This window comes from Pristis pectinata, chromosome 18 (genome assembly GCF_009764475.1).
Source record: "Pristis pectinata isolate sPriPec2 chromosome 18, sPriPec2.1.pri, whole genome shotgun sequence".
In the NCBI taxonomy this organism is placed as follows: domain Eukaryota; kingdom Metazoa; phylum Chordata; class Chondrichthyes; order Rhinopristiformes; family Pristidae; genus Pristis; species Pristis pectinata.
In genome coordinates this window covers 38201479-38216870 of record NC_067422.1, presented here as the reverse complement: position 1 = coordinate 38216870, position 15392 = coordinate 38201479, and the positions used below count along the sequence as shown (strand labels likewise).

Genomic DNA, 15392 nt, shown 5'->3' with positions numbered 1-15392 from the left:
CCCCCGTTTGACTGCAAAGGACCTTCAGGAAGATTTAGCAGACTCTGGAGTGGTGGTGCACTGTTCTACTGTGCAGTGACACCTGCACAAATATGACCTTCATGGAAGAGTCATCAGAAGAAAACCTTTCCTGCGTCCTCACCACAAAATTCAGCGTCAGAAGTTTGCAAAGGAACATCTAAACAAGCCTGATGCATTTTGGAAACAAGTCCTGTGGACTGATGAAGTTAAAATAGAACTTTTTGGCCGCAATGGGCAAAGGTATGTTTGGAGAAAAAAGGGTGCAGAATTTCATGAAAAGAACACCTCTTCAACTGTTAAGCACGGGGGTGGATCGATCATGCTTTGGGCTTGTGTTGCAGCCAGTGGCACAGGGAACATTTCACTGGTCGAGGGAAGAATGAATTCAATTAAATACCAGCAAATTCTGGAAGCAAACATCACACTGTCTGTAAAAAAGCTGAAGGTGAATAGAGGATGGCTTCTACAACAGGATAATGATCCTAAACACACCTCAAAATCCACAATGGACTACCTCATGAGGCACAAACTGAAGGTTTTGCCATGGCCCTCACAGTCCCCTGACCTAAACATCATCGAAAATCTGTGGATAGACCTCAAAAGAGCAGTGCATGCAAGACTGCCCAAGAATCTCATGGAACTAGAAGCCTTTTGCAAGGAAGAATGGGCAAAAATCCCCCAAACAAGAATTGAAAGACTCTTAGCTGGCTGCAGAAAGTGTTTACAAGCTGTGATACTTGCCAAAGGGGGTGTTACAAAGTACTGACCATGCAGGGTGCCCAAACTTTTGCTTTGGGCCCTTTTTTGTTATTTTGAAACTGTAAATGATGGAAATAAAAAAATAATCTTGCTTAAAATATTAAAGAAATGTGCCTTCTTTAACGATGCCTTTTGGAAATCAGGTCATTTTTTACTCGCTCATCTATTCACAGTAACAGAAATTTTGACCAGGGGTGCCCAAACTTTTGCATGCCACTGTACCATTAAACAAGAACAAGCATATAACCTCGTTTGAAGGGACTCATAGAATTATACAGCACGGAAACAGGTCCTTTTGTTCCACCTTGTCCATGCCGACCTTGGTGCCTAACCAACACAAATCCCATTTGCCTGCATTAGGCCCGAATCCCTCTACTCCTTCCCATTGTAAATGTATCTGCCTCCAACACCTCCTCTGGCAACTCATTACAAATAACAACCACCCTCTTTGTGAAAAGCCTACCCCTCATTTCTCCTTTACATTTCTTCCTCCTCACCTTAAACTTGTGCCCTCTATTTTTAGACTCTACTCTCTGGGGAAAAAGACTATCTATGTCCCTCATAATATTATAAACATCTATAAGGTCACCACTCAGCCTCGTACATTCCAGTGAGGATAAACCCAGCCTATCCAATCTCTCCTTTTAACTTCCACCCTCTATTCCAGGTAACAGCCCCGTGAATCTCTTATGCATTCTCTCTATTGCTACCACATCCTTCCTCTAGTGTGGTGACCAGAACTGTACACAAAACCCGGTGCAGTCTAACCAACGTACAGCTGCAACATGATGTCCCAATTCTTATACTCAATGCCTCGGCCTATAAAGCAAGTATACCAAATGACTTTTTCATTACCCTATCCACCAATGTTTCCATTTTCAAGGACTTGCATCCCAAGGTCTCTCTGTACATCAACGCTCCTAAGGTCCCGGCCATTAGGAATTTGACCTCCCAAAGAGCGTTACTTCCCCATTATCTGAAATAAATTCCGTCTCCTCCACCCAACTTTCCAGCTGATCAATATCCCATTGGATTCTTAGACAACCTTTTTCGCTATCTACCACTTCACCAATTTTCATGCCATCTACAAACTTCCGAATCACATTACCCACATTCTCATTCAAATCATTTATATGTATTACAAACAATAAAGGTTCCAGCATTGTTCCCTGTGGTACACCATTTGTTACAGATTTCCAGTCAGAAAAACACAAATTCACTACTACCCTCTGCCTCTTATCACCAGGTAAATTTTGGATCCAGTTTACCAAAACGCCCCAGATCCCTCATGCCTCCTAGACCAGTCTACAATATAGGACTTTATCAAAAGCCTTACCAAGGTCCATGTAAACCACATCTACCATTTTGTCTTCCATCAATTTTCTTAGTTACCTCCTCAAAATACTCAAAATTTGTGAGACATGATCTCCCCTACACAAAACCAGGCCACCTCCTCCTAATCAGTCTCTTTGTCTTAAAATCCACTCCAACAACTTCCCTACCACTGATTTATTGCTCACCGGCCTGTAGTTTCCAGACTTATTCCTACTGCCTTTTTGAACAAGGAGACAAGGCAACCTATTCTCCCATCCTATGGCACCTCACCTGTAGCTCAACTAAAGGGAAAACAAAGGCTTCAGTCCCTCTGGTACTCACTGTTTGCAGAAGTGGACATCATCTGCTCTAAGAACGTTGAGTCATGGACATAGCTGAGGAAGAGAGGAAGGTGGCTGAAGCAACCCCAGTCCCCACGCTGCTTCCAATCTGGACCTATGGATGATGACCTTGGCAAAGGTCAGAAGCAAATCATGACAAGGTCCTCAGATTTGCCCATAACCCACCACCATGCCCAAAAATCAGGGACTGTGGTACAGCTGTAAACTGAAGAACAGGATGGTACCTATAAAGAGTGAAAAGGGGCTGCAACTTCTCACATGAATCACAAAGGCCTCCAACTTGTAAAAGTTACAAGTGGCTTTGGAGTCCAAGAAACAACTTAAAAATCTATTGTATAGAACTGTTACATGCAAACACTTCACTCCAAATTCCCCATATGGAACTAACTTTATATGATGGTTTCACCGTGTGATGCACACTGAGCTGATGCAATTCACAGCAGGAGATACTCAGGAGTTTTACTGATACATAAACACCTTCCTAACATTTCCCATGTTGGACAGTAAATGAGATGCCGGGGAGGAAACGAGACTGAAGTACAGTCCCTGACCCATCCATGTACACTGTAACCTGAAAGCTCTACATTCAGGCCAGACTGTGGGGCCCCCATTAGTTTCTTTCTTTGCCCCAAGTCGAAGTGTTGCAACAGTGTGTGAGATTTGAAAGGTACCTTAACACCATCCAACTCCGGCAGCTCCTTTTCTGAATCTTCACCTTCCTATAAGACAAGAATTTAGAAGGTTAAAGGGATCACTCACGGCTGCAAGCTGGCTATCAGACTGAAGTGCAGCGCAGAGCGACAATCCCTTGCTCGAGGTACAGAAGTAGATAGGGCCAAATCCAGTTCCAGACAGACATCTATTTGACAAAAAAAAATACACCCCCACATGCTGGAAAGGGTAAGCTTACTGGAACAGATATTGCCCGGGGTCTCTGCACAGGCAGATCAGAAAAAAAACCAATGGGAACACTGGAAAATAATGTAGACCTGGTTCTAAATAAGTAATGCTGTGCTTAAGTTTCAGAGATGTCAGAAAGCCTAGGTATAAGAAACCTAAACAAAGGTCCATTTCCTTGCTAACTGGCCAAGGCCCTATCCTGTCAACTATACAGGCCAAATCCATCTTTTTTGCTCCCCACTGCCTTAGTCTGAACCCAAATTGTTTGCCACCCCAGCATTTCTGATTCCATTTTCTCTCCACCACAAAACAGACTACTTTTACCTCTGCGTTTCTTGAAATTTGCTCTATTGCTCAACCCCCATTTCCTTCCCAATGCCTAGATCTTAAGCTCTGGAATTTCTTCCCCAAATCTTTCCACTCTTACTCTGAGATTGTCCTTAAAATTTAGCTCTTTGGAGAAACTTTTGGTTACCTGTCATAATCACTGCCAATTTTTGTCTTATTATGCTCTCTGTGAATGCCTAAGGATGTTTTTATAGGTTTATTATAAATTCAACCTCTTTCTATTTTGGGAATGGGCGTAGAATATCACAAAATAGTCACCTCTTGACATGAAAAACCTGAGTATGCTTCATGGGTGACTGAAACATCGGTGTCAATAGTGAATGTAGAATGATAAAGGCATGAATTGGATGAACTGTACCAGGTTAACACATTACTACTGCACAAGAAACAATGGTGGAAATGCTCAGCAGTTCAGCCAGGAGATGTTGGGCATTTCCAACGGGGTTTGAATTATGAGCACCTGCATTACTTTGTTTCTGTAATGCTATGCAGAGCACTGGAGATGGTGATTTACACACAAAGCTCCACAAATCACCCTCTGGGGAAAAAATCCTCAACGTCTTAATGGCTCAAACTTTATATTGGCACACAGGACCCATTTGGCTAGTTGCCCTTTACAGTATTGCCTACCAGTCATCTTTCACATGATTCTTGATGGCAGATTATTCAATTATAAGGAGCAAAACAGCCACACTCAATCCTGTCGTCACTCAACATCAACTTTCCAACAGATATAACTATACTGTTATTGAGGACAGAAGCAAGGCAGTATGCTTCCCCACCTCTTTAGCTCAAGACCACCAATACCAATTGCAGTAGTCTAACAGTTGCAGTATTGAAAATTAGTTAACTGGGATTGAACCCAGCACACCTTGCTCAGGGTCACGTGTGCCTTGACTACTGAGACTCGCAAAGGGCAAAAGAATATCCTTGGCCGAATGATCCACCTCCCAGCTCTCCCTTAATGTCCACTGCATCTGAAAATATTGTTGAGCCAGCATAGCCAGATTATTTGACAGAAGAGAACACAGAAACCCTGACCAACTTCATGTAACTTTACTTGACTGAAGTGCTTATCATTCAGTAAGGTAGTGTGAATGTGGATTAGGCTCCCAAGACTCTACGCTACCTATTTTAGCCTATATTAGAAATGGTTTCCCTTCATACATAAGTACATAGTTTAAATTGGGTTCAATATTAACAAATGTCAAGCCTTTCTCTTCATTGCAGCATTAAAGGTGAAGGCAAATCATGCAAGGTGTGCTTATAATGCGCTCAATTAAAGATAAATATTTCCATTTCCTGATCCTTAGGAAGGCAATGTGACAAGGATGTTTTTTCCTAGTTCCAGTTCCATGGTCCTGACACCTGGGATACAAGTTAATCTCAGACATGGGAATATTTAGTCTGTTGCATTGAATAAGAACAAAAAGCAGTGTAGATTCTGGGATCCGAGGATAACAAAAGAGGAGATATTTTTGGTAAGATTCCTTCTCATTTCTTACTCACCAATGGACTGCTGCTTTCATCCTCTTCATCCAGCTCATCCACCTCTTCTACCCGGCTGATATCATCATCTCCATAACCAGCGGACACCAATCCTTTCGTGTCTGAGGACAGTCATACAGTGACAGAACTAGACTTAAGACTGCATTTCAATCATAAATAGTGAAGACCTGCACCCACTATTACTGTACCCCATGACAGACCAACAGAAAACATATTTATAAAATGCCCCAAAACATTTCAGGTGAGTATTGCCAAACAAAATTTGACACAGAGTTAGACAAGGACACAATAGGACAGAGAATGAAAAGCTTAGTCAGGAATGACTTAAGGATGATAGATCCTTGGGAGAGTCAATGATGCAGGACCAAGAACAGAAATCACTGCAAATAATTCTAGAATGGTAAGAATGGAATCAGCCAACTGTGCTCCTGTCAAATTGTGTGACAATGGACAGTCGAGGAAGATGTTGTGGTCAATTGTGACAAAGACCATGTACAAGTCAAGGAGGGAAAAGAGGGATAGATCTTTCTGGCTATATATTATACTCTTTACAATGAGAAGCTGTTCCCTTTGGTGGCTCGAGAACCAGAGGTAACAGTTATAAAATAAAGGAGAACAGAATTAAGAGGAATTTTTTTTAATGCAAGATGTGGTTGGAACCTGGAGTGCACTGCCTGCAGATATGGGAGGCAGATTTCACTGCAACCTTCAGGAGGGAACTGGTTAATATACAGTGAGCAAACATTAAGTTACAGAGAAGGGATCAGGTGGGGTGCAAAACTAGTGAGTCACCCTGGGAGAAAGCTGACACAGGCACAAAGGATCAAATGGCCTCCTTCTGTACGATAACCATTTTATGATTCCATCACTGTCCTGTTATTTCATCCTTTATAGAAACTTCTAACATTTTCCCCACCACTGATACAAGGCCAATTGGTCAGTTGTTCGTCAGTTTTGTTCTCCCTCCTATTTTTTTTAAATTGTAGGACCACATATGTTCCCCTCCAAATTGCAAGAACCATTCCAGAATCTTTAGAATTTTGGAAAATGATAACCAGTGTATCCTGTCATTTCCACTGTCATCTCCTTCAGCACACAAGGATGCAAATCATCAGGCCCTGAGGATCTATAAACTTTCAATGCCATGTATTTTTGCAGCACTATTTTCTAATACTAATTTTCTTTAGTTTCTCACCTTCATTAGATTCTTGGTTCCCCCAAATTTGACATTTGAGCTCCGAGACCGACTCCACATCTTCAATTTCTGAACTAATATCCTTTCTCACTACTGTACCAACTTCAGCCTTTACTAACAATGGCACCCCACCTCCTTTTCCTGTTTGACTGTCTATTCTAAATATTGAATATCCTTGGATATTCAGCTCCCAGCCCTGGGCACCCTGCTAGGATGTCTCCATTATGGCAATCATATTGTGTCTGTTTAAAACCTACTTGTCATTAATTCGTCCAGCTCATTATGAATGCTTCACACTTAGATTCAGCATGTTCAGATTTCTCTTTTTAAATTTAAAATATTTTAACAATTTTAATTTATACTAGACTTATCTGTCTTATTTTCATTTCTTGTTGTCCAGACCCTATCCGTTAATGCATTCTTTTGTTGTATACTCTGTCCCTTCCTGACATGTACTGGTTATCCTTAACTAATCACTCTCCTGCTTTGCTTCCTTGCTGTTCCTCTTTAGCATTCTAAATCTCCCTTTAACTTGGACCCTCCTCCATCCTATTTAGTTTAACCAGAACTGTGTGCCAGAGTTGTATGTTCAGACCTTTACCTGACCAGTGTTATACAGACAGACTTGTATCCAATGTTCCCAGCGTCTGCAGTCACAGTGCTCTACAGTCAGACCAATATTCAACCACATTGTTCCTACTGTTATAAAGTCAGAGATGCGTCAAGCAATGTTATTCCTAGTGTTATTTAGACAGATGTGCATCCGACAACTATTCCTAGTGTTACACAGTCAGACTCTATCCAATAATTTCTACTACTACACAATCAGATCCATATCCAGCTGGTTCAGCGCTTTGCAGTCAGACCTCTACCCAATGATATCGTTCCCAGTGTTACACAGTCAGACCTGTATGAAATTATACGGTTCTATATCTCCATTCAGAACTGTATCCAACAATGCAGTTCCATCTGTTGCACAGTCAAACCTATATCCAATAATACTATTCCCTATTATACAGTCAGACTTGTACCATCTCCTAATGATAAAAATCAGACCTGTATTATATATTGAGAACTGCACCCAACAATATTAGCATACATTGATTTGATAAGGCACAAGAGGATTGTGAGGTTGGATGGTTTCTATTTTAACACAAGGAGTCCGACTAAGCAAATGGGACTCACAAATTCTTGCCATCAAGGGGATGTGGCATTACAATAATAATCAAGGAGTTAATTACTGTAGTGAAAAGGGTGGATGTCCCAAGAAACTCATATGGGTACAGGCCAGAAACAAAAAAAAGGGCAATCACTTTGCTGTGGGTCCATTAGAGGCCTTCAAACACTCAGAGGAGATAGAGAAGCAGACATGCAGGCAAATCATAGAGAAGTGTAAAAATAAGAGGGTAATAAGCAACAGAGTATTTCAACTTCCCCGACACTAACTGGGATCACCTTAGAATGAAAGGCTTAGAGGAAATGGGGTGCATCCGGGACAGTTTATACAGCTGGTACATTGATAGTCCTACTAGACAAGGACCTAACCTTTGGGAATGGAGCTAGGCAGACAGAAGGAGTTTGTGGAGATAGTGACCATAACTCTAAGTTTCAAGGTCATTATAGAGAAGGACAAGGAGAGATCGGAAATTAAGGTCCTGAACTGGGAGTAAGCCAATTTCATTATCATAAGACAGGACAAGACAAAAGTGGACTGGGAGCAGCTCCTTGCAGGTAAGTGTCCAGGCAACTACCGAGAGTCATTTAATTATGAAACCATGAGAATTCAAGGCTGATGTGCTCTCATAATGGTGAAAGGCAAGGCCAACAGTCCAATGAATCCTGGATGTCAAGGGATATTGAGGGTTGAATAAAGATAGCTAATAGTATGTTTAGAGAAATGAAAACAGGAGAGGCCCCACAGGAGTATTGCAAATGTAGGGAGATACTTAAATAGAAATTAGAAAGTCAAAAGGGGGGCACAAAATAGCATTAGTGGGTGACATTAAAGAAAATCCCAAAGCATTTTATAAGTATATTAATGGGAAAAGGGTAAGCACAGAGAAGGTCAGAACCATTAGGGACCAAAGTGGCAATCTATGCAAGGAGCCAGAGGTCAGAAGCGAGGTCTTACATGAATATTTTTCAACTGTATTTACAATGGAGAAGGATACAGTAGTTGGAGAATTCAGGAAAAGGATCATGGATTTCCAGAACAAATTATTTTTGAATGAGAGGAGATATTTAGTGTCGAGTGCGTTTTAAGGTGGATAAATCCCCAGAGCCTGATGAGATGCATATCAGGCTGCAATGGGAGGCAAGCTAAGCAATTGCTAGGGCTCTGACAGAAATTTTCAAATCTTTTTTGACCACAGAAGAGGTGTTAGATGAATGCAGAGTAGCAAACATGGTAACTTCATTCAAGAAGGCCAGCAAAGATATGCCAGGCAATTGCAGGTCAGTGACTCTATCATCCGTGGTAGGGAAATTATTGGTAGGAATTCTAAGGGACAGGATTAATCAGCATTTGGAGTGACAGAGATTAAGTCAGCATGGTGTTGTTTAGAGAAAATACCATCTGAACAATTTGATTATATTTTTTGAGGAGGCGACTAAGTGTGTTGATGTAGTCTACAGGGATTTCAGTACGACTTTCAACAAGGACTCACATGGGAGACAGTCCAAAGGATTACAGTTCCTGGGATCTAGGGCAACTTGGAAAATTGGAACCAAAACTGGCTTAGTTTCAGGAAGCAGTGGGTGGTGGTCGAGGACTGTTTACTGCTGGGATTTTGCTTGGACCTTGCCATCTGTTTTATATACAGGTGACCCCTGCATTACAGCAGTTAGGGTTTGCACCCGAACTGGAGGGGGACCAATATCCTTGTGGGAAGGTTTGCTAGTGCTGCTTTGGGGGGGGGGGGGGGGGGGGGGGGGGGGGGGGGGGGGGGGGGGGGGTGGGGGTGTTCAAACTAGAGTTGCAGGGGAGTGGGAACCAGAGCGGTAGGGCAGCAAGTAGAGTGGCTGTGGGGAAAGTGGATGTTAAGCCTATAAGCAAAGACAGGAATCGACTGGGACTAATGTTCTGAGATGTGTCTACTTCAAAGCGAGGAGTATTGTAGGTAATGCTGATGAACTTAGAGCGTGGATCAGCATGTGGAATTATGATGTTGCAGCCATTAGTGAGACTTGGTTGCAGGAGGGGCAGTACTGGCAGCTCAATGTTGCAGGGTTCCAAATTTTTAGACATGAAAGAGAGGGAGGTATTAAAGGGGGAGGGGTGGCATTACTCATCAGGGAAAATGTCACAGTAGTGTTCAGAGAGGACATACTGGAAGGCTCGACTACTGAGGCAATATGGGTGGAACTGAGGACAATGGGACTATATTATAGACCTCCCAATAGTCAGCTGGATTTAGAGGAACAAACTTGTAGAGAGATAGCAGACGGTTGCAAGAAAAATAAGGTTGTGATAGCAGGTGATTTTAACTTTCCACATATTGACTAGGACTCCCATATTGTAAAGGGATTGGATGGGATAGAGTTTGTCAAATGCATTCAGGAAAGTTTACTTAATCAATATGTAGATGTTCCAACTAGAGAGCACGTGACACTGGATCTCCTCTTAGGGAACGAGACAAGGGGAACACTTTGGATCTAGTGATCATAATTCCATTAATTTCAAGATAATTATGGAGGAGGATAGGCCTGGTCATTGGGTTGAGATTCTAAATTGGAGTAAGGCCAATTTTGATGGTATCAAAAGGGATCGGGCAGGCGTGGATTGGGTTGTTTTCCGGCAAAGAGATGCTTGGTAAGTGGGAGGCTTTCAAAAGAGAAACATTGAGAGTACAGAATCTGTATGTTCCTGTTAGAATAAAAGGCAAGGCTAATAGGTTTAGGGAACCTTGGTTATTGAGGCCCTGGTAAAGAAAAAAAAAGTGGCACATTTCAGGTATAGGCAGTTAGGATCAAATGAGGTGAAAGAGAATCCCAAGGGTTTCTATCGCTAATTTAAGAGCAAAAGGGTAGAAAGGGACAAAATTGGTCCTCTTGAAGATCAGCATGGTCATCTATGCATGGAGCAAAAAGATATGGGGGAGATCTTAAATGAATTTTTTGCATCCGTATTTACTCTGGACTATAGAACTAAGGCAAATGAACAGTGAAGTCATGGACCATATCCGGATTACGGAAGAGGAGATGTTGGCTGTCTTGAGGTGAATGAAGGTGGATAAATCCCCAGGGCCTGACAAGGTGTCCCCTTGGACCTTGTGGGAAGCTAGTGCAGAAATTGCACGGGCCCTGGCAGAGATATTTAAAATGTCCTTAACCATGAGTGAGGTGCCAGAGGACTGGAGGATAACTGATATTGTTCCGTTGTTCAATAAGGGCTCTAAGAATAAGCTGGGAAATTATAGACTGGTGAGCCTGACATCAGTCATGGGTAAATTATTGGAAGGATTCTGAGGGATAGGATATATAAGTATTTGGATAGACAGGGCCTGATTATGGATAGTCACGTCTAACCAATCTTATTGAGTTTTTCAAGGAGGTGACCAAGAAGGTCGATGAGGGAAAGGTTGTGGATGTTGTCTACATGGACTTTAGCAAGACCTCTGACAAAGTTCCACATGGGAGGCTGGTCCAGAACATTAAGTCGTTTGGCATTCAGGATGAAGAAGCTAATTGGATTCAACATTGGCTTAGCAGGAGAAGCCAGAGAGGGGTAGTAGGTGGTTGACTCTCTGACTGGAGGCCTGTGACTAGTGGTGTGCCGCAGGGATTGGTGCTGGGTCCGTTGTTGTTTATCATCTATATTAATAATTTAGATGATAATGTGGTAAACTGGATCAGCAAATTTGTGGATGACACCAAGACTGGGGGCGTAGTGGATAGCGAGGAAGGCTATCAAAGCTTGCAGCATGATCTTGACCAGCTAGGAAAATGGGCTGAAAAATAGCAAATGGAATTTAATGCAGACAAGTGTGAGGTGATGCACTTTGGGAGGACAAACCAGGGTAAGACTTACACAGTGAATGGTAGGGCTCTGAGGTGTGCAGTGGAACAAAAGGACCTGGAAATACAGATCCATAGTTCCTTGAAAGTGGCATCATAGGTACATAAGGTTGTAAAGAGAGCTTTTGGCACTTTGGCCTTCATCAGTCACTTTGGCCTACAACTTCCTGAGTACAGGAATTGGAATGTTATGTTGAAGTTATACAAGAAAGTGAGGCCAGATTTAGAGTATTGTGTGCAGTTCTGGTCACCTACTTACAGGAAAGATATCAATAAGCTTGAAAGAGTGCAGAGAAAATTTACAAGGATGTTGCCGGAACTTGAAGACCTGAGTTATAGGGAAAGATTGAATAGGTTAGGACTTTATTCCTTGGAGCGCAGGAGAACGAGCGGAGATCTTGGAGGTATACAAAATTATGAGGGGTATAATAGGGTGAATGTATGCAGGCTTTTTCCCCTAAGATTAGGTGAGACTAGAACTAGAGGACATAGGTTTAGGGTGAAAGGTGAAATATATAAGGAGAATCTGAGGGGAAATTTCTTCACTCAGATAATGGTGTGAGTGTGAAATGAGCTGCCAGTGGAACTGGTAGATGCAGGTTCAATTCTAACATTTAAGGGAAGCTTGGATAGGTGCATGGAGGGATTTGGAGGGACATGGTCTGGGTGCAGATAGATGGTACTAGGCAGAAGATCAGGTTGGCATGGTCTAGATGGGCTGAAGGGCCTGTTTCTGTGCTGTAGTGCTCTATGACTCTATGAAATTCTTATGGTATTCTACTATTATATTATTGGTATTATACTCACGACCAAAAAAAACTCATATAGAATAAAAAAAAATCACTCTCACAAAATTTTTATTGTTTCTTCAACTCACATTTCTTGATGCATGCACAGATGACGTGGCCTCTTGTCACAGAAAAGCACCATGTGGACAGTTTTCTAGGAACGCAATCCCTCATAATGTGGGGGTTGTCTGTATGTTAATCATCTGGATGTGAACATAGGTGGTATGAGTAATAAGTCTGCAGATGACGTGAAAACTGGTGGCGTTGTTGATAATGAGGGGAATGGTCTTCAGCCATAGAACAACATTGATGAGTTGATAGAAATGGCACCTGGAAGTTAATCTTGAAAAATGTGAAGCTAACATAAGGTCAATGAATAATAGGACCCTATGACATACTGAGAAACAGAAACCTTGGTGTGCATGTCTAAGAATCCACGTAGGCAACAGCACAGGTAGACGAGGGATGAAGAAGACAAAGGATATTTATCTTCATTAGCTGGAGCATGAAATAAAAGAGCAAGGAAAGACATGGCCTGCTTACGGATAGACAGCATGGCTTTGTGTGGGGCAGGTCATGCCTTACAAACGATTGAGTTTTTTGAGGAGGTGACAAAGGTGCTTGAGAGGGTAAGGCAGTGGACATTATCCACATGGACTTTAGAAAGGCATTTGATAAGGTCCCTCATGGTAGGTTGATTCAGAAGATAAATATATATGGGATCCAGGAAAAATTGCAAGTTTGTTTTCTGAACTGGCTTACCCACAGAAGACAGAGAGTAAGGGTGGAAGGCTGTTATTCTGGCTGGAGGCCACTGATCAGTGGTGTTCCTCAAGGCTCGGTGCTGGGACCTCTGTTTGTGATATATATCAATGATTTGGATGAAAGTGTAGATCAGCAAGTTTGCCGAGGACACCAAGATTGGTGGAGTTGTGGACAGTGTAAAGGACTATCAAAGAATACAGCGGGATATAGATCAGTTACAGATATGGGCAGAGAAGTGGCAGATGGAGTTTAATCCAGGCAAGTGTGGGGTTTTGCACTTTGGGAGGTCAAATGAAAGTAGAAAGTATACAGTTAATGGTAGGCCCATAAATAGCATTGAGGTACAGTGGGATCTTGGGGTCCAGGTCCATAGAAAGTGGCTATGCAAGTGGATAAGGTGGTAAAGAAGGTATATGGCACGCTTGCCTTCATTGGTAGGGGTACTGAGTATAAGAGTAAGGAAGTCATGCTGCAGCTATATAAAACTTTAGTCAGAACACACGGAGTATTGTGTGCAGTTCTGGTCACCCAATTACAGGAAGGACGTGGAGACTGTGGAAAGGGTGAAGCAGAGGTTCACCAGGATGCTGTCTGGATTGGAGGGTATGAGCTATAAGCAGAGGTTGAACAAACTTGGGTGAGGGGATACCCATGAGAGGCATAGATAGGGTAGACAGTCAGAATCTTTTCCCCAGGGTAGAAATGTTAAACACCAGAGGACATGCTTTTAAGGTTGGGGCGGGGGGGTGGTAAGAAGGGAGTTTAAAGGCAACACGAGGGGCAAGTTTTTTTTTAAACACAGAGAGTGGTAGATGCCTGGAATGGGTTACCGGGGTAGTAGTGGAAGCAGGCAGTTTGGTGGAGTTTAAGAGGCTTTTTAGATAGACACATGAATATGAAAGGAATGGAGGGCTATGGATGATACACAGGAGGAGGACATTTAGTATAAATTGGCATCAAGATCAGCAAAACACCGTGGGCCGAATGGTCTGTGTAGTGCTGTACTGTACTATAACTTCCTTAGAACATAGAACAACTACAGAACATTCGTTAGGCCACAGGTAGTGTACTGCGTGCTATGGGACAGATGCAATTGCACTGGAGAGGGCGTCAGGGAGATTCACCAGGATGTTGCCAGGGCTGGAGCATGCCAGTTATGAGGAGAGGTTGATAGGTTGGGTTTGTTTTCATTGGAATGGAGAAGGCTGAAGGGGAACCTGACTGAGGTATACAAAATTACGAGTAGCATAAACAGAGTAGATGGTGAGGAACTTTTCCCCATGACCAGAGGGCATAGGTTATAAGCAATACAGTAATATTACTTATAACTTAATTTATCTTTACCCAGGGAATGGATGGAAACTGGAGGAGTGGTAGAGGCACGTACTCTCATAACACTTAAGATGTATTCAAATGAGCACTTGAAATACAATGGCATTGAAAGGTTTGGGCCAGGTGCTGGAAAATGGGATTTGTATAGTTGATGGCTGGTAGGGATGGGGAGGGCCAATGGGCCTGTGTCTGTGTTCTTAATGGATAGCGATCTGATTGCACAACAATGATACTGTCCTTGGCATTTTACATTCAAATCTGCATCAGAGACTATTCTTTGTGTTATCCTGACAGATTGGTACTCAATGATACTATTGATAATGTTATGCAGTCAGACCTTTATCCAAAAATACGATTGCCAGTATTATGCATTCATACATAACTATTCAGTGTTACACAGCAAGGCCTGTACTCAACTGTTCCCAGTGTTTGCAGTCATACCTCTATCCATCAATGCAATTCCCTGTGCTATACAAATCTTAATCTAACAATACAAAAATCGAACAGGTATACAACCAGACCTGTACTAATGACACCTTTTGCAGTGGTGTACATTGAGAACTGTAAAAGATTTGATCTTTTTGTAATATAAAGTCACACCCGTATCCAACAGTCTTGCTCCCAGTGTTATTTAACCAGACGTGTATGAAACAGTATAATTCCCAAGGTTACATTTTCAGACTCATACCAAACAACAGTCCCAGTGTAATGTACCCAATGATCCTAATCCTAGATTCATCATCAGATCTATATGCAATAATATATGATTCCCAGTCTTAAAGTCAGACCTGCCATACCAATACTGTTCTCAGTGTAATGCTGTCAAATCTTTACCCAGCACTGTTCTTAGTGCAATAAGTTTAGACCTATACTCAATGATAACATTCCTAATATTATATGTTAAAGAAGGGGTATGCTGATATGCTGGAGCACATATGTATCAGAAAGGAGGAAGTACCAGAAATATTGGAGCACATTAGGGCAGATAAATGCTAGACTCCAACAGGATCTATCCCAGGATGCTAAAGTAAGCAAAGGAGTAGCTCACTGCGGCTCTGACAGTTATTTTTTGCATCTTTATTA

General features: G+C 42.1%; 1 protein-coding gene across 2 annotated transcripts in view; it reads right to left on the bottom strand.

Annotated features, from left to right (window-relative positions):
• sap30bp (SAP30 binding protein) overlaps window positions 1-15392 on the bottom strand; it is a 63616-nt gene that overhangs the window by 42958 nt on the left and 5266 nt on the right. The window contains exons 2-4 of one of the 2 annotated variants that reach the window (XM_052032736.1): window positions 12302-12415; window positions 5214-5314; window positions 3128-3175 (exon numbers count right to left, since the gene is read on the bottom strand). In XM_052032736.1, the coding sequence (XP_051888696.1) occupies window positions 3128-3175; window positions 5214-5314; window positions 12302-12386 (234 nt within the window). In that variant the 5' untranslated portion in view covers window positions 12387-12415. The remainder of the gene's footprint in view (window positions 1-3127; window positions 3176-5213; window positions 5315-12301; window positions 12416-15392) is intronic. The other variant, XM_052032737.1, reaches the window with a different exon arrangement.